We start from the raw sequence: 23,153 nt of genomic DNA on the forward strand, positions 1-23,153 counted from the left end.
AATGGGCACACCTACATGGAGTGTTTTTTGTAGGAAAGCAGTATTTTTCATCAGGACCCCCACCATGCTCTCTTCTCACTGCTGCCATCAGGAAGGTGGTACAGAAACCCCAGGACTCACAACAGCAGATTCAGGAACAGGGAGCAGTTATGACCCCTCAACCATCAGACCTGAACTAGATGAGATAAGTTCACTCAGCTTCACTCGCCCCATCACTGAAATGTTCCCACAACTGATGAACTCACTTTCAAGGACTTTTCATCTCATGTTCTAGATATTTATCTAACTATTTATTTATTTATTTATTTATGTCTTCTTTTCTTTTGTATTTGTACAGTTTGTTATCTTTTGCACACTAGTTGTCCTCCCTGTTGTGTGCGGTCTTTCATTGATCCTATTATGGTTAATGGATTTACTAGGTATGCCCACAAGAAAACAAATCTCAGGGCTGTATATGGTGACATATACAGTAAGTACTTTGAACTTAGTTCATGAAAATTGTTTTTTACTATAATTAAAGTAATTTTATTTGTAGCTTTAAATAGATTTGACAAATTTTTGTAATAGTTTGTCATTGCTTTGAATTTGCAGTTCTCATTTTCTTTCACTGTACATTGTAAATCAAAATTCTTTATAGTTTTTATTTAATAGCCGGAAGGGAAAGGGGATGGGACCTGGCCTGGGAGCCAAGGGGGCAATAACCCAAAAAAAGTTTGGGACCCACTGGTGTTCAGTTAGTGGGGGATCCATTACCAGTGCAGAGGGATCTTGATGTCCGGTTGGACTGTACCCAGAGAATTGCATTTAATTCTGGTCAGACCATTATAGGAAGGATGTGGAGGCTTTGGAGAGGGTGCAGAAGAGCTTTACCAAGATGCTACCTGGATTAGAAGGCATGCCCTATAAGGAGAAGTTGAGCAAACTTGGAAGAGGCTGGGGGAGACCTGATAGAGGTTTGTAAGATCATGTGAGGCATAGATAGAGTAAACAGCCAGCATCTTTATCCCAGGGTCAAAATGCATAATACCAGAGTGTCAGAGGGGGTAAGTTCAGAGAAGATGTGTGGAGCAAGTTTGTTTGTTTGCTTTTTTTTTAAAAAACACAAAGATCGGTGGGTGCCTGGAAAGGATTGGCAGGGGGTCAGGAGTGGTGGCAAATTTGATAGAGGAATTTAAGAGGCTCTGAGATGAATGTGCAGAGAATGGAATGATATGAAGATTGTGTGAGCAGAAGGGATTGATCTCGTTAGGTGTTTAACAACTAGTTTAACTAGTTCAATACAACAGTGTAGGTGGAAGGACCTGTTCCTGAGCTGTACTGTTTTATGTTCTGTGAACACTGAGGCCAAATGTGAGATCAGCTCCCTCAGTACAAAACCAGAGACCAGAAGCAGCCTACAGGACATTCATCTACTTAGTTACTATAGAGTTAGCTCATTTCCCACCTACAACTAATCACAAGCAGAATGGTCATTTTGCAGCATGTCCATTTAGAATGGAAATCTTGCCCCCATGTTACAATGCTGTGACGCACAGAGGGTGCGGTTATGCCATAAACCCAATCGAAGTATAGTCTATAATTGGAAGAACCTAGTGAAGAGAATACAAATTCAAACAACTGAATAAAATGAAAAAAAATTAACATGCTCATGTGTGTGAGTGAGGCCTCCGTCAGTCTGAGTCGACCATGGATGTTGCATCTTCATTGTCTAGATACGCAAGCCTGGGCAATATGATTTGGAGATCACACTGTTGCCCATGGAGTAAACTCCCCCTCTCCATGCGTCTGATGAACTCAAAGGAACGGCAGAGACAGATACAGTTTGGTACCAGCAGCATTGCAGGAGTTGCCAGTGGGCATTGAACTCAATGTAGGGCTGCCTTAGGGAGTACAGCTCTGGATTTCTCCCCCTGGGGTTTACTATCGAAGCCTTCCCCATGAGTGGGTCTAGCCACAAGGCAGCAGAGGTTTAAGATCAGAGCTTTCCTTCTCCTAGAAGAGCTGCCAACCATGGCTGATGAGCGACCAGTTTTAAGGCACCAGTAACCCGCCTTTGTCCCTTCTCCTGTCAGTAGAAACGGTTCCGCTGGGCCTAGTAGCTAAACCACATGTGAAGGCCAGGAGCTGGACTTGGTTATCAGAGGCTATTTGAGGCACACGTCATTGGCAGCATTTACTAGGTAGTGGGAGCTTGTCCCCATTACACTTCCAACGATAACAACTTCAAGCTAACGTTCATGTAGGTTGAGTATAAAGCATTGTTAGGGCATTGTAGTGTAGTGGTTAGCACAACACTTTACAGTACAGGTAACTCAGGTTCAGTTCCTGCCACTGCCTTTTAAGGAATTTGTACATTCTCCCCGTGACTGCATGGGTTTCCTCCAGGTGCTCCAGTTTCCACCCAAAGTCCAAAGACATAGGTTAATTGTCATTGTTGGTAGGTTAATTGTTGTTGTTCCTCTCCACACCTCGTGGCGAATCGGGCGGTAACTTTGCCATTTCTTTAGCATTCGTCTGTTGTTGTTTTTTTTTTACAAGGATGGGTTGCTAGCTTAGCTCTCAACCCAGCAAGGAAAGTGTGCAGGAAGCCCGCCAGGTTCAAACCCCAGGACTGCTCACCTTGAAGTCCGATGTGGATGCCACCACTCCACAGGCCAGCGTGATTGGTTAATTGGTCATTGTACAATGTCCTGCGATTAGGCTCGGGTTAAACCGGGGGATTGCTGGGCGGCATGGCTGGAAGAGCTGTAAGGGCCTGTTATGCACTGTATCCCCATCAATAAAAAAAAAACATTTAACTTTACCCATATTAGTATGCTATAGGTGTGCACGTGGCTGTGATCCTCCATTAATTAGACAGTCTCATTGCCTAATCTCATCTGTGAGAAAGGATCACTTGTGCCAATGTACAGGTACAGAAAAATGTGGAGAAGAATTTTTCGGAAATATGCAGATTTTATTTTGGCCCAGTGCAAACAGAACTTGGATGTTCAGTGCGCTACTGACCTGGGATCCGAGATCAGCCCCAACTCAGAGTCACATTCTCCTTTCTTCTCTTGAGGTTCGCCCAACACGAAGTAGGTTTTGACAGCTGCGGGGAAGTCTTGCAATAAACCCAGCAAGCTACTGTAGTATGCGATAATCTGACTGCGTAAAGAATACTGAGACATGCGCTCGTTAAATCTGCAATACCAAAATCAATGTCTTATTAGTCACTGCTGACTGCAGGAAACAATTTCATCGTGGAATGGAAAGAACACTGTAAAAAATAACACTTCAAATTATGCAAGTGCTAACATTTGTTTAATTGATTTATTGTTTTCTGTGTAATATAAAACTTGCCTCACACATCTCCTTTGAACTTTCCTCCTCTCACCTTAGAATTAAACATCACTAGCATTGGACATTTCCACCAAGGGATAAGGATACCAGCTGTAAGCTATGTTTCTTATAATTCTATAAACCCCTTAGCCTCTGCTGCTTCAGAGAAAACAACCCAAGTTTGCTCAACCTCTTGCATCTTCTCCATAATGGGGCAATGAGAACCGAATGCAATGCTCCAACAGTCTGAATAAGTATATATAGCTGCAGTACAACTTCCTGACCCACGAACTTGATACCTCAACTAAGGCAGGCAAGGATATGAAAATACGTTCAAAGACTAGATTGGGATCAGGGAACTGATTGAAAAAGATAAATCAGAGAATTGGGAGGGCAGATTTCTGATGGGATCTCTGACCTGAATGACCCACTGCTCCTGGTTGAACCAGGGTGGAATACTACCTTAATCCTCAATGCTTTGTGCTGAAATTAGTATTCAGTGCAAAGCAACATCAGACAGATGGGGCTTGGATCTACTGGAGGTAGAAAACTTCATCACCGTCATTTCTGCACTGGATAAACTAAAAATTTAGAATTCCAAACATGAATAAGGAATAAAGTCGGAATAAACTAGTAATTAACAAAAACAATTCTACTGAATGCGCTATGATCTACTGTTATATGCAATATGATTAGCAGCACATCATGAGAATCAGTTGATCATATTCCTACAAATATGACCAAATTTATTGCGAGAACCAGGGAAGATCAGGATGATTACCACATATTTTGTTCACACGCACATATTTAAATGAAATAACCTTACTTGCTGCAGTAGTCAAGAATTAATTCTCTTTTGATTTTCTCCACTTCCACCTGTAAAGACAAACACCTATTGAGAACCACAGATGTATCATTTAAGCAAAAAAAATGGAAGTCAAAAGAACTGCAGATGCTGGAAATTTGAATGAACAATAGATAATTCTGAAAACACTCTGCAGGTCGGGCAGCATCTATGGAAAGATAAACAGAGCTGACATTACAATTTCCACCTGGATACTAATTAAATGCGCAGGGTATAGTTGGTACGGTTGCGTCCTCTTACACGTGGAAATTGGGTGCAGCAAAAATCCTCCAAATTTTTGGTCACAACCAATCCTGAAAATCAGGAGATTAGATCAGCAGTGGGAGAGATGGATTGACTGGAATAGTTGGTGCAGAATAGACAGGCCAATGTTTGCTTTTGTGCACTCTGCATTTCATCAAGTGGCCTCAGGGATCCAGATTCAGGATGGGATGGGATGGGAGGATTGGTGTTGAGACAGAGGTTGGTGAGGACAAAGAGTGGACACTCACCTGGTTCCACATTGCCCACCAGTGTCTGCCTCACATCTTTATATTGGCTACCTTCCTGCACTCTCAGCCCTGATGCATGGTCTTGCATGCCTGAAACACCAACCATCCAACCAGCCTACACAGATGCTGCTTAATCCCCTCAGTTTTTCCAGCAGTTTGTTGTTTTCGTTCTGGAGATATGCAGGCTGGGAGGCTATTTGGCACCTGTAAATTACCCCTAGTGTGTAGGCGAGTGATAGAACCTGGGGGGAGATGAAGTGAACGTCAGGAGAATCAGAAGTAGGATGAGTGTATCATTGGTGTAAATGCATGTTTGATGGTCAGTATTGACTCATTGGGCTGAATGGCCTGCTTTCATGCTGCACTCCTGTGACTCTATAGATTCTTAGAGCCAAGAACTAGCTTACAATTTAAAGACCTCACAGGGATTACAGGTGAAGTCTGCTGGGGCTGGGGATGGTGGTGGGGGGGTGGGGGGAGTGCTGTTATGACAAGATAATTCAGGACGTGGTTCCCAAGCCAGATACTCCACTGTTGATGTCTGTTTTAGCTTTTTCATGGTCACTATCAGTATCAGGAAAACTAAGAAATCTCTGTAACTAGACAGCTCCAACCTTAGGTCACAACCACTGCAAACTTGTACCATCTGTCCCTAGAGCAGGGGGTTCCCTACCTTTTTTATGCCATGGGCCCCTACCATTAACCAAGGGATCCATGGACCCCAGGTTGGGAAACTCAGCTCTAAAGGGAGTATGTAATGGAAATCTATCATCAAAGATTCCTACATCCCTTTAACAAAGGAGAAGACGGCACAAGGATGTGAACGGGAGGGCACAACCAAAAACCTTTGCTCGCATGCTAATCAGACATAAACCTGTGAAACAAATCAGTCTTAGAGAAAACATTACTGAGATGACAAGGTAGATAATAGTTTACAAAGGCTCATTGCACATGGCATCAGCTGATGCATATTTTCTAAATATTGTAGTATTCTTGCAGGCGTGTAGAAACATTCTTTCATGCAGTTAAACATCTTTATTGATATCTTTATGTTATGGCATTGACAACAATAGGTTATGCCTGGGTAGCAGTCTGTGGCCACTTTAATAGCTACCAATAGATTTCATTGAACTGTAAAGGATTCATTTCAGTTTTGAGTGTCATAACCAATCATAATCTGCAGCTTCTTAACCAATTATACAAGTGAATAGGTTGTACTTTATTTAAATGGTTCCATTTAGTAGGAATTGATGACTCAGCTAAAGAAAGAACCAGGGGTTTTCTTTCACAACGTAAGAAACTACCTGACTCTACAGCATTGTATTTATGAGATGCTGCATGGAAACACCCTGCTCAGAGAACATAGAAATACTCCAGGTCTTCACCAATCGCTCTGGGAGCAGAAGTTACATAGCCCATTGCTCTGGGCTGACATACAAGGAGACAACAGACTGACAGTGAAGGGATTGGTTACGGCAAGAGGACTGGAAGGAATCAGGGCTGTTGTTCATCTACAATAACGGTGTGACTGGTGGCTGAGAAAGGAAGTTAGTTTCTATGGGGCACGATTGAGGATGATGTTTCAGTGCACCTGGTAAGGGAATCCTGTTTAATAATCATATGGATGGTGCTCCTGGGCCATTGGCTAATTTCTCTGGTATTGCTCCAAAAGGAGTGTTGTATGGGGAATATTATCATCCAATGGAGAGACCATCACCTCAACATAGCAGAATTTCCAGGATGAAGTGAAGGGGTCTTGAAGAGGGAATAATTCTGTTGCCCACCAGGAAAAGTGCATTGTTAACTCCATAGTGTTAAAAAGGTGCTACATGAATGAATTTCTAAACAATATGCCACAGTCAAGAACTTAATAACCTAAACATAGTAGGAGGGAAGCTGCTTTGGCACATTTATCTCCATTCTGATTTGCATATCAATCCAGTCTCTTCATTCTGTCTTTTCAGATCTACTTCAGTACATCACTTTTAGACCATCTTATCTTCCAGTGCAACTATCCTCCTCTCTCTGTGCCCTTTAATGCAACCCCGTGTGTGGTAAACCATATACATGTTGTAACTGGGTTACCTGTCAGGACACGCCCCTCTGCTGACTGCTCCTGTGGCTCCTTCCTCAGAGCCCTGAATAAAAGTGATAGTGCCATTGCTCCTCCTCTCAGTCCAGGACAGATACTCAGCATGGTGGGGGTCACATTTTACTGCTAATAAAAGCCTTTCAGTATTTACTCTACTTCCAGTCTTTTGGAGTTATTGATAGTGCATCACCGTGCGACAATCCACCAATGTGCAAACTTAAAGCACACGGTATTGGGGGTAAGGTATTGATGTGGATACAGAATTGGTTGGCAGACAGGAAGCAAAGAGTGGAAATAAATGGGACCTTTTCAGAATGGCAGGCAGTGACTAGTGGGGTACCGCAAGGCTCAGTGCTGGGACCCCAGTTGTTTACAATATATATTAATGACTTGGATGAGGGAATTAAATGCAGCATCTCCAAGTTTGCGGATGACACGAAGCTGGGTGGCAGTGTTAGCTGTGAGGAGGATGCTAAGAGGACGCAGGGTGACTTGGTTAGGTTAGGTGAGTGGGCAAATTCATGGCAGATGCAATTTAATGTGGATAAGTGTGAAGTTATCCACTTTGGTGGCAAAAATAGGAAAACAGATTATTATCTGAATGGTAGCCGATTAGGAAAAGGGAAGGTGCAACGAGACCTGGGTGTCATTATACACCAGTCATTGAAAGTGGGCATGCAGGTACAGCAGGCGGTGAAAAAGGCGAATGGTATGCTGGCATTTATAGCAAGAGGATTTGAGTACAGGAGCAGGGAGGTACTACTGCAGTTGTACAAGGCCTTGGTAAGACCACACCTGGAGTATTGTGTGCAGTTTTGGTCCCCTAATCTGAGGAAAGACATCCTTGCCATAGAGGGAGTACAAAGAAGGTTCACCAGATTGATTCCTGGGATGGCAGGACTTTCATATGATGAAAGACTGGATGAACTAGGCTTGTACTCGTTGGAATTTAGAAGATTGAGGGGGGATCTGATTGAAACGTATAAAATCCTAAAGGGATTGGACAGGCTGGATGCAGGAAGATTGTTCCCGATGTTGGGGAAGTCCAGAACAAGGGGTCACAGTTTGAGGATAAAGGGGAAGCCTTTTAGGACCAAGATTAGGAAAAACTTCTTCACACAGAGGGTGGTGAATCTGTGGAATTCTCTGCCACAGGAAACAGTTGAGGCCAGTTCATTGGCTATATTTAAGAGGGAGTTAGATATGGCCCTTGTGGCTAAAGGGATCAGGGGGTATGGAGGGAAGGCTGGTACAGGGTTCTGAGTTGGATGATCAGCCATGATCATACTGAATGGTGGTGCAGGCTCGAAGGGCCGAATGGCCTACTCCTGTACCTATTTTGTATGTTTCCACGTTTCCATAATGTCATTCACCCTCAACTTTATGCAATTTTATGTCTCAGTCACCCTCAGGAAGTGCTCTTGATATACCAGTTCACCAACCCTAGCACTCTAAATCAAGTTTTTTTTCTTTCTCTCTTTCAAAGTTCAAAGTAAATTTATTATCAAAGTATATATGCCACTATATACAATCCTGAGATTTATATCCTTGTGGGCCTACTCAATAAACCCATAATAGACTAATAACCATTGTAGAATCAATGAAAGATCTTGAAACTTGAGCGTTCAACGAGAACGTAGAAGACAATTGTGCAAATGTAAAAAGAAACAAATAATAATAATAAATAAGCAACATGTATCGAGAACATGAGATAAAGAGTCTTTCAAAGTGAGTCTATAGGTTGTGGGAATATTTCAATGATAGGGCAAGTGAAGTTAAGTGAAGTTATCCCCTTTGGTTGAAGAGCCTTATGGTTGAGGGTAATAACTGTTCCTGAACCTGGTGGTGTGAATCATGGTGTTCCTGTACCACCTTCTTGATGGCAGCTGTGAGAAGAGAGCATGGCCTGGGTGGTGGGAGTCCCTGATGACAGATGCTGCTTTCCTGCAACAACATTTCATGTAGATGTGCTCAATGATGGGGAGGGCTTTACCCATGATGGACTGGGCCATATCCGCTACTTTTTGTACGATTTTCTGTTCAAGGGCATTGGTGTTTCCATACCAGGCCATGATGCAGCCAGTGAACATATTCTTCAACACGCATCTCTAAAAGTTTGTCAAAGTTTTACATGTCATTCTGAGTCTTCACAAACTCCTTAGGAAGTAGAGGCGCTGCTGTGTTTTCTTCGTAATTGCACTTACGTGCTGGGCTATTTGCAGGAACAGATGGCATAAAAGGCTAGAGGGAGAAAGGGTACTGAGATGGCTTTGCAGGGAAGAAGTCTGGACCCTATCAGGTGTCACAATGCTGGCTGGAAATAGGGAGACAGGACTTTACAGCTAATTAGTGACAGACTAAACTATCAACCATCGGCTTGGTTAAAACACTCACAGATGTTGATCTGTGAGACAAATATGATTATGTGGAAATATCAAATTCAAACATTCTAACCATGTCTACAGGCCAAGTGCTGGAAGATGGTATTAATTCTTTGATGCTCACTGGTTGGCATTGATGTGGTTGGTTGAAAAATCTGTTCCCATGCTCTATACAGTTAACTCTGTGGTTACTTTTAATAATGCCTTAATTTCCCACAAGTCCTTCCCAAACAAGACTATTATCCAGTGTGGTCTGGCTGACACACTGTCACAGATCTCCTCCAGACCACAAAAAGAAACAAACGCAAAATATTTTCATTGGACCATCAAGAGAAATAATTGAGATTTTGGCCTGTGATAGACAAGTGTGTAGGAACAGGTGGCCGTGACAGAAGAGTCTGTAAATGGCCAGGCGCTGGTTAGTTGGAAATCCTGTAGTCCCAAGTTCCGAAAGATCAGAATTTATGCACCAGCAAAGAATGCATTATGTCATACAGAGTGATAATGACAAGAGGTCTGTTAGCCAACATCTCATGGTTTCCTGCCTTTTTGACAGTGCCCTCATCTATGGAAAGAATGGATTCAGGTCAATAAGTTTGCAGCACATAAAACTGAGGACAGATTACTCATATGGATTGGGAATCTGTTAACTGTGGCAAACAAAGAGTGAGAATTCATATTACTTAGGCTGACAGGTTATGACTGGTAGGGATCAGTGCTTTGGTCCCGTCCTTATCAATAACTTAACAAAGAGGACCAGTTGTGTTTCTGAAGTTGCTGATGGTACCAAACTTGGTGGAACTGAGAGGATGGTGTGTGGAACTGGAGAAGCCTCAAAAGGATGGAGACAAGGTTAGTGAGGGAGAGGGTGAATGTGGCAGACGGAATATCGTGTGGAAATGCGCAAGGTTATCATGGTGAAAAGATCTTGTGCAAAGGACCTGGGTGAGCTTCCGCACAAGTTACTGAAGGCCAACATGCAGATGCAGCAGGTGATTAGTTAAGAAAAGTGATGCGTTACCTTTATTATGAGAGGATTTCAATACACGCCTCACAGAACAGCACAGCACTGGATAGACTATATGGTCCACAATATTGTACTGATCTTGATACCAATTTATAGTAAATATCCTTCTCCTGTCTATCATCTATACCCCTCCGCTCCCTTGATATCCATGTGTCTATCTAAAAGCCTCTTAAACTCCACTGGACTACGTGATTCCACTACTACCCCTGGCAATCTATTCCAGGCACCTAGCTCCCTATGTGCAGAAAACTTGCCTCTAAACGCCCCCTACCCTCACCCTGTCCTTTGATGTTTGACATTTGTACCCTGGGAGAAAGGTTCTGACTCTTTACCTCATGCATGCCTTTCATGATTTAAAAAACCTCCATCAGGTCTTCCTTCAGCCTTCAGTGCTTCAGGGAAACAATTCATGTTCATCCAACCTTGTCTTATAGTCCAAACTGTCTAATCCTGGTAAACCTCTTGTGCACCCTCTCCGCAGTCTTCACATCCTTCCTATAATGGGGCGAACAAAGCTGCGGGCGATACTCCAACAGCAGTCTAACCAAGTGTTATATAGCCACAGCGTGACTTCCTCACTCTTACACTCAACACTCCCACCAATGAAGGCAAGCATGTCCCACACCCTCTTTTTCACCTTATCCACTTGTGTAGCTGCTTTCAGTAAACTATGGTTAAACGATGGACCTGGACCTCAAGAATCCTCTGCACCTCAATGATATTAAGGATTCTACCATTAACTCTACATTTCTCATTTCATTTGAAACCTGCCCCCCTCCCAAAATGCAACACCTCACTCTTACCACTTCCCACCCATATCTTATATTTTGCCATTTTCTGATAGCCCTTCACACTATCCAAAACTCCACCAATCCTGGTGTCATCCAAGAATCTGCTAATCCAGCCATCTACATTTTCATCCAAACATTGAAACATCTCACAGCAACAGAGGTCTCAACACTGATTCTTGCAGAACATTATTGGTCATGAACCTCCAGCCAGAATAACTGTCTTCCAACTTTACTCTGTTTTATGGCAAGCCATTTCTGAATCCTACATTACAATTCACCCACATCCGTGCATATCAATCTTCTGAAACAACTCACCATGAGTGACCTTATTAAAGTTCCTGCAGATACTGTCCACTGCCTTAGCTATAATCAAAAATACAATCAAGCTTTTAAGGCAGGACTTGCCCTGCACAAAGCCCAGTGCTGACTGTCTCTAAGCAGGCCATACCTTTCCAAATGCACGTTAATCTCTCAGTATCTTCTCCAATAGCTTCCCTACCACTGCATAATTACCTGGATGACCCTTATTTCTCTTCTTGAACAGAAGCATTCGCTACTGCCACAGCTCTGAGATCTCACCCAGCCTTTGTCAAAGCCACAGCAATCTCCTCAATTGTTTCTTTCATTAGCTTGGGACAAATGCCATCAGGCTTGGGGACTTATTCACCTTAATAAAGCTTTTCAAAATACCCAGCACCATCTCTTCCTCAATCTTAAAATGTCCCAGCACATTAGCATACTCCACTCTTCCCTCACAATCCTCCAAATCTTTCTCCTTGTTGAATACCGACACAAAATACTAATTTTCATGGTACCTCAACCGCTCGCTCTGATTCCAAGCACAAATTCCCTCCTTTATCCTTGAGTGGATCTACCCTCTCTTTAGTTATCTTTTTTCCTAAATATAAGTATCAAATGCCTTGGCCTTTTTTTTTACCCCTTCCTAATCACCCACTTGAACACTTTTGTGCTTTCTTTATATTCTACAAGAGCGAGTCTGAATGTAACTTCCCAAATTTTATATGTGCGTCTTTTTATTTCATGACTAGACTTAAGATCTCTCAGGTTATCCAAGGTTCCCTCACCTTACCATCCCTGTCTTTACTCCTTACTGGAACATGTCAATTCTACACTCTGATCAGCTGGTCTTTAAACAACTCCTATGTCTGGTGTTTACTTGTCTAACAGCAGCTGCTCCTCATGCCCCTGAGCTCCTGTCTTATCCTGTCATAATTTGCCCTCCCCAATTAATACCTTCCTACAAGATTCAATTTTGTCCTTACTCACAACCATCTTCAAACATAAGTGTGTTGTGATTACTATTGTAGTCTGTCATTTTCCAAAATGAGGTCCAGTACGCTTTCTCTGCTAGTTGGACTCTCCACATACTGTTTCAAGAAGCCTTCTCGGATGCACAGAAGAAATTCCACCCTATCTACGCTCACAGACTGCACAAAGCAGCAGAGTGCAGAACTCTTGTTTAGTTTCTTGTACTTTCACATGTAGCCTTACCACTGAGGAAAAGGACCTTTCAAATACTTGAACGTTAGCTTGCTGTCTGTTGCTTGTATACACTGCATAACATTAATTCTTAATAGTGTGTGCAGTTTATTCACATGAGATCAAGTGGAACCTGCAGCAGTCTCTCACATTTCCTGTTAGTTATCTTTTATGTGATCATTTAGGCATGTGTGGTCAGCAAGCTCAATGTTTGTTCCATCTCTAAAAGTCCTTGAACTGAATAGCTTGCAGACTATTTTTGGAAGCAGACATTAGAAACATAGAAAACTCACAGCACAATACAGGCCCTTCGGCCCACAATGTTCTGCTGAACATGTACTTACTTTAGAAATTACCCAGGGTTATCCATAGCCCTCTATTTTTCTAAGCTCCGTGTACCATTGCTGGGATTGAAACTATATACTTAGGCCACAATGGCCAACGACAGCATGCTTCCTACCCTAAAGGGCACTTTTGAAACAGATGGATTTTTACAACAGGGCAAAGGTATATGGTCATCATAATTCACAGTAGCTTTGAATTTTAAAATAAATTATTTTTATTTAATTTGCCTTTTAAACCCTCTGGGAAGTATACTGAGATCCATTGCTCAAAACTCCTGTACACTGGATTACCAGCTCAGCCAAAACGGTATACCTGCAACCTTCACGTTAAAGTCAACACTCACATCATTTTTCATGATCAACCCTGCGACACTCTTCTTCTGAAGGAAGTGATTCAGCATCAAGTCCCGGGGTGTGAGTTTTTCCAGCTGGATCGAAACAAATGCCTCCGGAGGCCTGTAAACTCAACACACCAAGAATGAACCCATGAAAACTGGCAAACACAAAGTACAGTATTAAGACCCTGGTCAGTTCAGCATTAACAGGAAGGAAAAGGAGGACTAGAACATAAAAGCAAGGACATAATGTTGAGCCTTTATAAAGCACTGGTGAGGCCTCATTTGGAGTATAGTGAGCAGTTTTGGGTCCCTTACCTAACATAGAAACATAGAACATGGAAACATAGAAAACCTACAGCACAATACAGGCCCTTCGGCCCACAATGATGTGCCGAATATGTATTTACTTTATAAATTACCTAGCGTTACCCATAGCCCCCTATTTTTCTAAGCTCCATGTACCTATACAGGAGTCTCTTAAAAGACCCTATTGTATCCGCCTCCACCACCGTCGCCGGTAGCTCATTCCACGCACTCACCACTCTCTACATAAAAAACTTGCCCCGATATCTCCTCTGTACCTACCTCCAAGCACCTTAAAACTATGCCCTCTCCTGCTAGTCATTTCAGCCCTGGGGAGAAAGCCTCTGACTATCCACACGATCAAAGCCTCTCATCACCTTGTACACCTCTATCAGGTTGCTCCCATCCTCCGTCACTCCAAGGAGAAAAGGCTGAGTTTACTCAACCTATTCTCATAAGGCATGCTCCCAAATCCAGGCAACATCCTTGTAAATCTCCTCTGCACCCTTTCTATTGTTTCCATGTCCTTCCTATAGTGAGGTGAGCAGAAATGAGTACAGTACTCCAAGTGGGGTCTGACCAGGGTCCTATATAGCTGCAACATTGCCTCTCGGCTCCTAAACTCAATCCCACATTTGATGAAGGCCAATGCACCATATGCCTTCTTAACCACAGAGTCAACCTGCACAGCAGCTTTGAGTGCCCTATGGACTCGGACCCCAAGATCCCTCTGATCCTCCACACGGCAAGAGCCTTACCATTAATGCTATATTCTGCCATCTTATTTGACCTACCAAAATGAACCACTTCACACATCTGGGTTGAAATCCATCTGCCACTTCTTAGCCCAGATTTGCATCCTATTGATGGCCTGCTGTAGCCTCTGACAGCCTTCCACACTATCCACAACACCACCAACTTTTGTGTCATCAGCAAATTTATTAACCTATCCCTCCACTTCCTCATCCAGGTCATTTACAACAATCATGAAGAGAAGGAGTCCCAGAAGAACAGATCCCTGAGGCACACCACTGATCACTGACCTCCATGCAGAATATGATCCATCTACAACCACTCTTTGCCTTCTGGGAGCAAGCCATTTCTGGATCCACAAAGCAAAGTCCCCTTGAATCCCATGCCTCCTCAATAAGCCTTTCATGGGGTACCTTATCAAAAGCCTTGCTGAAATCCATATACACTACATCTACTACTCTGCCTTCATCAATGTGTTCAGTCACATCTTCAAGCAAGGATGGGCTGACATTGGAGAGGGTTCAAAGAAGGTTCACGAAAGTGATTCCAGGATTGAAATGCTTATCATATGAGGAGCATTTGATGGCTTGTGCCTCACTGAAATTCAGTAGAATGAGGGGTGTTCTCATTGAAACCCATCAAATGTTGAAAGGCCTCAGCAGAGTGGACATGGAGAAGATGTTTCCCATGATGGGGTAATCTAAGACCAGAGGGCACAGGACCTCAGAATAGAGGGACGTCCATTTAGAACAGAAATGAGGAGGAATTTCATTAGTCAGAGAATGGTGAATCTATGGAATTTGTTGCAACAGGCGGCTGTGGAGGCTAAGTCATTGGGTATATTTAAGGCAGAGGTTGATAGATTCTTGACTAGTCAGGGCATGGAGGGATACAGGCAGAAGGTAAGAGATTGGGGCTGAGAGGGAAATGGATCAGGCATGAGGAAATGGCAGAGCAGACACGATGGGCCAAATGGCCTAATTCTGCTCCTATATCTTCTGGCCTTATGGGAATGGCCAGTATAATGAGAAAATAGAATTGTGTAAATGTAAATTCTATCTGGACCTCAAAGAGAATGGTGGATCAACATGAAAAGAGAGGAAAAAAGGGAAAACATTTGTCAGGTCAGGCAGCATCTGTAGAAAGAGAGAATTAACATTGCCGGGTGAAAGTCCTTAGTCAGAAATGGGAATTCACAAGTTGGAGACACAAGAGGCTGCAAACTCTGGATCACAGGGCAAAAAAATAAGTTGTCAGAGGAATTGTAAGGGTCAGGCTGCAGCTATGCAAAGAAATGGATAGTTAATGTTTCAGGACAAGACCCTGAGTGAACAAGATCCCTGGGCAGGATTAAGTTTTTAAAAAAGTTAGTTTTGTTGTAGAGGGGTGGATGGGACCAAGGTTGACCAGGAGATTCCAATGTTTGCAGAGTCATCTGGTTGAGAGATTAATGAAGACAGATAAAGAGAAAACAAGCAGAGTAAAGGACACATAAAAGCCGAGAAATGTAGGCCAGGTTGCCGCTGAGACCCATAACCAAAAGGAAGATGCTGGAAATGCCCAGCAGATTAGTTAGTGTTGTGGAGGGAGAAAAGCTGAATTAATATTACGGATGAATAATGTTACAATTCCAATCCTTGAGCTTACTTCAGACACAAAGGTAAATTGAGAGGCCATTGGGATCACCTGTATTAACTGTCCAGTATTACCTCTAAATTCTGCTCAATCATACATATTTGAATGAGGGCAGAAGTTCTGTTCCTACCCTACCCTCGGGGAAAATATCAAAATATAGCACAGTGGTGTGTCTCACAGGACTTTTAGCAGATGTCAAAGACTGGAAAGCAAGGGCTATTTGGTATGTCTCCACCCCCTCTTCCTTTGCAGTTTACAACAGTATCCTTCTGTCTGCCATGCTCCATATTCTCTGACATTTTTATGTACAAGATGAAACGAGGGGCTTGTGGGGGGTTGGGAAGGGGGTTAAGAGGGTTGTGAAAATAAGGGCAGGCTGTATTCAGGAAATATGACCAAATACAGGCAATGGCAATACATCAGAAGCTTGTTCAAAATACAGTACATGTGCAAAAAGGATCTAGTGCTTTCCCAGCGTATGTGATGAAAAAACTCTGCTCAGGCTTTCAGCCGGGTACAGGTACCAACTATAACTGACATTTTGATAACAAACTCCACCATCTTTGTCAGGGATGATGCCTGAGTGTGTCTCGTCCAGTGGTATTTATACCCCCATAGTCCATCCCTCTTGATTTGTTAGTCCTCATCCAATCAGGTTTCCACTCTCCCACCTCGTTTACAATCGAATTTCAGTTCTTACTTAAAGCGAGACCTTTGCATTTGCACACTCCCACACAAGCATGCTTTCTCTGATTAAAAATAATTTACATGCTTTTATATGTAAGCTCGAATTATAATTTTAAAGGATGTTATTTTATTTAGACTCTCAAGTTGGGTAACAGCCTGCAAAAATGTATATCCACCGTCACTGTTTTTTTAAACAAACAATATAAACAGATAAAATAATGAATTACTAAATAGCAGTTAACATATTGATGTTTCATTATTTTTTTAAGTTTTTCAAAAACTTTTTGCCAACATTGCAGAAAGGCTATATATGATGCTGATCTATTGAAATCTCCTCCACCGCACAATAACATTTCTACTACTCTATCAGTACAATGCTAACCATTCACATCTTGCTCATCCCTGTTCTTTTGATGTTCAGCACTGTTGCTCTGGAGAAAATTGCTGCAGGCAATTTGTAAACTGCAAACCCCTTAAAAACAAGAGGGACAGTGGCCAGGAGATTAGTTTTTTTTCCTCTCTCTGGTAGAAGTGAGGGGGTAATATCAAACAACAGGAATTCTGCAGATGCTGGAAATTCAAGCAACACACATCAAAGTTGCTGGTGAATGCAGCAGGCCAGGCAGCATCTCTAGGAAGAGGTACAGTCAATGTTTCAGGCCGAGACCCTTCGTCAGGACTAACTGAAGGAAGTGTTAGTAAGAGATTTGAAAGTGGGAGGGGGAGGGGGAGGGGGAGATCCAAAATGATAGGAGAAGACAGGAGGGGGAGGGATGGAACCAAGAGCTGGACAGGTGATTGGTAAAGGGGATATGAGAGGATCATGGGACAGGAGGTCTGGGGAGAAAGACAAGGGGTGGGGGTGAACCCAGAGGATGGGCAAGGGGTATAGTCAGAGGGACAGAGGGAGAAGGAGAGTGAGAGAAAGAATGTGTGTATAAAAATAAATAACGGATGGGGTACGAGGGGGAGATGGGGCATTAGCAGAAGTTAGAGAAGTCGATGTTCATGCCATCAGGTTGGAGGCTACCCAGAAGGAATATAAGGTGTTGTTCCTCCAACCTGAGTGTGGCTTCATCTTTACAGTACAGGAGGCTGTGGATAGACATGTCAGAATGGGAATGGGATGTGGAATTAAAATGTGTGGCCACTGGGAGATCCTGCTTTCTCTGGCAGACAGAGCATAGGTGTTCAGCAAAGCGGTCTCCCAGTCAGCCAGGTTGCTGTCCAACAGGATCTGATCAACCAGGGAATTCATTTAACACCACTTCAGAAACACAGTGCTTTGACCATTAGGGATTCTTTGTACGGTACACTGAAATGGAAGACCCGACTAGGTGCTCGAGTACCGGAGATGGAAACACTTAACAAGGACTCGAGTAACCTGTAAAATGTACAAGGAGGCTTGCTACTAAGCAAGTAATCAGTATCATTACTTAGGATCAGGAGCAAGAAACTTTCAGTCATTTTCTGCTCCACTTCAGTGGTTACAGTGATTCACTTCATTGAGTAAGGAATTGTCCTGTTAGCCACCAACAGGATTCAGAAGAAAATGACCAGCTGTTCAACTGGTCAGCATAAATGCTACCCACAATGATGGAGTAAAACTAGCGGTTTACAGCAATCCACTAAAATTTTTTAAATTCTTTCTTCAGCATGAAAAATTGCATAAGACCATAAGAAAGAGAAGCAGAATTCGGCCATTGAGTCTGCTCCACCATTTCATTATGGCTGATTCATTTCCCTCTCAGCCCCAATTTCCTGCCTTCTCCCCTTATCCCTTCATGTCTTGACCAATCGACTCTGCCTTAAATACACCCAATGACTTGGCATTACATGCAAGTTTCTGTATTTGCACCCTGCCTCAGCTGTTTCCGCCAGTGGCTATCCTCCTCCACAGGGATAAGGTTGAGGCTCTAGTGACCTTCCTTCCTCCAGGTGCCTTTGGTATAAGCAGTATTCCTGCCCAAAGCACCACATTTAGTTGGACCAAAGAGGAGAAGTCAAGGTCAGCAAGCTGGCCTGTTGATATCTTACCAGAAGAGTAAGGGTCAACTGATCTGTAGATGATCAGAGGGCATCATTTCATTCACTTATTACCATCCTTTACTGGAGAATCTCACCCATCAGCTGCTCCTCACATTTCTTTCATTCTTACACACTTGGAGTACTGTGTCCAGTTCTGGTCGCTTCACTATAGGAAGGATGTGGAAGCATTGGAAAGGGTACAGAGGAGATTTACCAGGATACTGCCTGGTTTAGAGAGTATGCATTATGGTCAGAGATTAAGGGAGCTAGGGCTTTACTCTTTGGAGAGGAGGAGGATGAGAGGAGACATGATAGAGGTATACAAGATATTAAGAGGAATAGATAGAGTGGATAGCCAGCGCCTCTTCCCCAGGGCACCACTGCTCAATACAAGAGGACATGGCTTTAAGGTAAGGGGTGGGAAGTTCAAGGGGGATATTAGAGGAAGGTTTTTTACTCAGAGAGTGGTTGGTGCGTGGAATACACTGCCCGAGTCAGTGGTGGAGGCAGATACACTAGTGAAGTTTAAGAGACTACTAGACAGGTATATGGAGGAATTTAAGGTGGGGGGTTATATGGGAGGCAGGGTTTGTGAGCCGAAGGGCTTGTACTGTGCTGTACTATTCTATGTTCTATGTGTTCTTACACACGGTAATGTGAACACACCTTTTCCTGGTAGCAGAATGTTGCTTTCGAATTCCAAGGGAGCGGGCATTTCCTAGTGGGAAGGCGAGCTGCTGGCTCTCTGATTCTCTCGCTGTGCTGGCACGACTCGTACCGGTGATGTTGTCCTGACTCGGATAACCCAACAATTTGTCCTAAAAAGTACAGTGTGATCAAGCAAAATCAGCATTCAGGGTCAAGTAAGTTGAACTGAGAAGGATAAATTTATTTCACTAAGGAGCATTTTCTGTCCTCGGCCATTGAGTAAAGAACCATCTTGATAGTTTATAGCCTGGAAGAGTTTCTCACCAGATAACCACTTAGATTCCATACTTCCCCAGTAATGTCTAAGAGGCCATATAATTTTAAACACATTGTATAATTCCCCACCCTGAACATTTAAGAAAATCCCCTCTCAATTTCCCCTTTTTTACATATACAGTTTTAAGATGAAAGGGGAAAGTTCAGAGAATATTTTTGGGCAAGATTTTTGTTTATATAAAGTGCTTGGGACACGCTGCCAGGTGAGGTGGTGGAAGCAGATAGGACAACAACCTTTAAGAGGCATCGAGGTAGACACGTGAACAAGCCGGGAATGGAAGGAAATGGACCACATGCAGCTTTTCTGGGCATTAGGGTCAGCACAGACTTTGTGGACTGAAGGGCCTGATCCAGGACATCTTCAAGGACCGGTGACTCAAAAAGGCAGAATCCACCATTAAGTACCCCCATCATGCAGGAAATGCCCTCTTCTCATTGTTGCCATCAGGGAGGAGATACAGGAGTCTGAAGCCACACACTCAATAATTCAGGAATAGCTTCTTCCCCTGATATGACAATGAACCTATGAATACTACCTCACTACTTTTTTTCCTCTTTCTGCATTCATTCGTCATGTGCCATGTCATATGATGTGGGCGATCAACACAATGATTGTCCTTGGCAAATTTTTCTAGAGAAGTGGTTAGCCATCGTCTTCTTCTGGGCAGTGTCTTTACAAGGCAGGTGACCCCAGCCATTATCGATACTCTTCAGAGAACGTCTCCTGACATCAGTGGTCATATAACCAGGGCTTGTGATATGCGCCAGCTACTCATATTAAGATCCACCACCTGCTCCCATGTGACCCTGATCAGGGGGCTAAGCAGGTACTACACCTTGCCCAAGGGTCACCTGCAGGCTAGCAGTGGGAACAGCAACTTACACCTCCCTTGGTAGAGATGTATCCCCCTTTTTGCAGTACTTATTTAGTTTTATAGGCATCCGTTAGTCTCATGAGACCATGGATTTATGCCTTGGCGCAGGCCTGGGCAAGGTTGTATGGAAGACCAGCAGTTGCCCATGATGCAAGTTTCCCCTCTCCACAACACCAATGTTGTCCAAGGGAAGGGCATACAGCTTGGCACCGGTGTCATCGTAGAGCAATGTATGGTTAAGTGCCTTGCTCAAGGACACAACACGCTGCCTCAGCCAAGGCTCGAACTAGCGACCTTCAAATCACTAGACGAATGCCTTAACCACTTGGCCACGCGCCAACACTTATTTAGTTTAACTTTTAAAAAATATATATATCCCTTACTATAACTTAGTTTTTATCATTACGTATTGCAATATACTGCTATCGCATAATAACAAATTTCATGATATATGCCAGTGAAATTAAACCTGATTCTGATTCTATGCTCTTCTCAATCTATTCAGTGTTGTCTGGTTGTCACAACGTTCCAATTAAAGGAGTGTGGATCGGTATCAAGCATACTTTGGACATAACGCCAAATAAATTAATTCAGTATCAGTACCTTCCCCCTTTACACCTTTTAGCCGGGCTCTAATAGGAACTAGGCAACATGGAACAGACTGAGACTGTGGAAGGGGAGGGGGATTTATTAAGGATTGTCCCTTAAGTACTCAGCTGGGGAAATCACAGCCTGGTGATTGTGTGCCTGATATAAGAGTTCTGTACAGGTCATGAAGGGCACCAGTGTTTTGGCTCCAACGTTTTGGGGAAAGGTGGAACAACAAAGGTTTTCTGTACCTTAGGGTCCATGGACAGGGCAGCTTTCTCCACAGAGCACAACAAAGCCTGCTGCACCACAGCAAGCAGCGAATTCTTCTGCACAGTCTGACAAGCCAAAGCCACCTGCAAGTTCTCTACTCCACGTCTAGCCATCAGCTACAAGAAACAGGAAGGGAATTTGCAAAACTTTCAAATAAGTCTGAAAGTTAACAGAGAGAAGAGTTTGAGTGTTCTAAAATGGTGATGTGGAGGAAGCCCATTTTCTGTGCACTCCTTTGCTTGCCTTTGTCTTAGCTGAGCATATGTAATATTACCATCGCCTTGCCAACACAGCGTTCAGAAGAGTACGCGTGTTCCGGGAATCAGATGTTGGATGTGTGAGCAATGTGGTGGCCTCCCCAGTGGAGATTACTGACTGTAATTAGTGCCCAACTGTTGGGTTGCTGATCTCTCCAGTGAATTCAGAGGATTTTGTGAAGAGAATGTTGGTGGGACCTTCCTGTACCTGGAGATGCCTGCTGTAGATATTTCACAGCACACAGCCAAATAGGAGGTTAGGGATCACTGTTGCCCCTTAGACATTGAACCTCTCGCTAGGTCTGCTCCTGGTCTTCAGTTTTTAATTAGTCACCAAAATATCCAAGACGGCAATACTGAATTTCATCATTAATGGCTACCTTCACTGAGACACGGCACCAAAATACAGGAAGTGATCCATGTTTTCCTGAAGTTTATTGTTGGAGAATATTCAGGAACAGCTTCTTCCCCTCCACCATCAGATTTCGGAATGGTCAATGAACTCATGAACACTTCTTCGGTCTTTTCCCTCTCTTTTTGCACTGCTTATTTTGCTTAATTTTATTTGTACTTCTTAATGCAAGTTATAGTTTTTATTACGTGTGACAAATGTGCAGCAGCCACAAAACACATTTCACAACAAATGAACCATAGAACATTACAGCACAGAAACAGGCCTTTTGGCCCTTCTTGGCTGTGCCGAACCATTTTTCTGCCTAGTCCCACTGACCTGCACCTGGACCATATCCCTCCATATCTCATCCATGTACCTGTCCAAGTTTTTCTTAAATGTTAAAAGTGAACCCGCATTTACCACTTCATCTGGCAGCTCATTCCACACTCCCACCACTCTCTGTGTGAAGAAGCCCCCCCTAATGTTCCCTTTAAACTTTTCCCCCTTCACCCTTAAGCCATATCCTCTGGTTTTTTTCCTCCCCTAGCCTCAGTGGAAAAAGCCTGCTTGCATTCACTCTATCTATACCCATCATAATTTTATATACCTCTATCAAATCTTCCCTCATTCTTCTACACTCCAGGAAATAAGTTCCTAACCTATTCAACCTTTCTCTGTAACTCAGTTTCTCAAGTCCCGGCAACATCCTAGTAAACCTTCTCTGCACTCTTTCAATCTTATTTATATCCTTCCTGTAATTTGGTGACCAAAACTGAACACAATACACCAGATTCGGCCTCACCAATGCCTTATACAACCTCATCATAACATTCCAGCTCTTATACTCAATACTTTGATTAATAAAGGTCAATGTACCAAAAGCTCTCTTTACGACCCTATCTACCTGTGACGCCACTTTTCGGGGATTTTGTATCTGAATTCCCAGATCACTCTGTTCTATTGCACTACTCAGTGCCCTACCATTTACCTTATATGTTCTACCTTGGTTTGCCCTTCCAAAGTGCAATACCTCACACTTGTCTGTATTAAACTCCATCTGCCATTTTTCAGCCCATTTTTCCAGCTGGTCCAAATCCCTCTGCAAGCTCTGAAAACCTTCCTCACTGTCCACTACTCCTCCAATCTTTGTATCATCAGCAAATTTGCTGATCCAATTTACCACATTATCATCCAGATCATTGATATAGATGACAAATAACAATGGA

General features: G+C 43.1%; 1 protein-coding gene across 5 annotated transcripts in view; it reads right to left on the reverse strand.

Moving 5' to 3' along the window:
• Window positions 1-23,153, reverse strand: part of si:ch73-242m19.1 (uncharacterized) — a 182,325-nt gene that overhangs the window by 65,895 nt on the left and 93,277 nt on the right. For 4 of the 5 annotated variants that reach the window (XR_010017039.1, XM_063040782.1, XM_063040784.1 and 1 more), the window contains 5 exons: window positions 21,255-21,392; window positions 19,223-19,374; window positions 13,157-13,268; window positions 4,148-4,197; window positions 3,007-3,183 (listed from right to left, as the gene is read on the reverse strand). Coding sequence is in view for 4 of the 5 variants with exons in the window: in XM_063040782.1 (XP_062896852.1) it covers window positions 3,007-3,183; window positions 4,148-4,197; window positions 13,157-13,268; window positions 19,223-19,374; window positions 21,255-21,392 (629 nt within the window). In the remaining variant the exon portion in view is untranslated. The remainder of the gene's footprint in view (window positions 1-3,006; window positions 3,184-4,147; window positions 4,198-13,156; window positions 13,269-19,222; window positions 19,375-21,254; window positions 21,393-23,153) is intronic. The other variant, XM_063040783.1, reaches the window with a different exon arrangement.

Source organism: Mobula hypostoma, chromosome 2 (assembly GCF_963921235.1).
Source record: "Mobula hypostoma chromosome 2, sMobHyp1.1, whole genome shotgun sequence".
Taxonomy (NCBI): Eukaryota; Metazoa; Chordata; class Chondrichthyes; order Myliobatiformes; family Myliobatidae; genus Mobula; species Mobula hypostoma.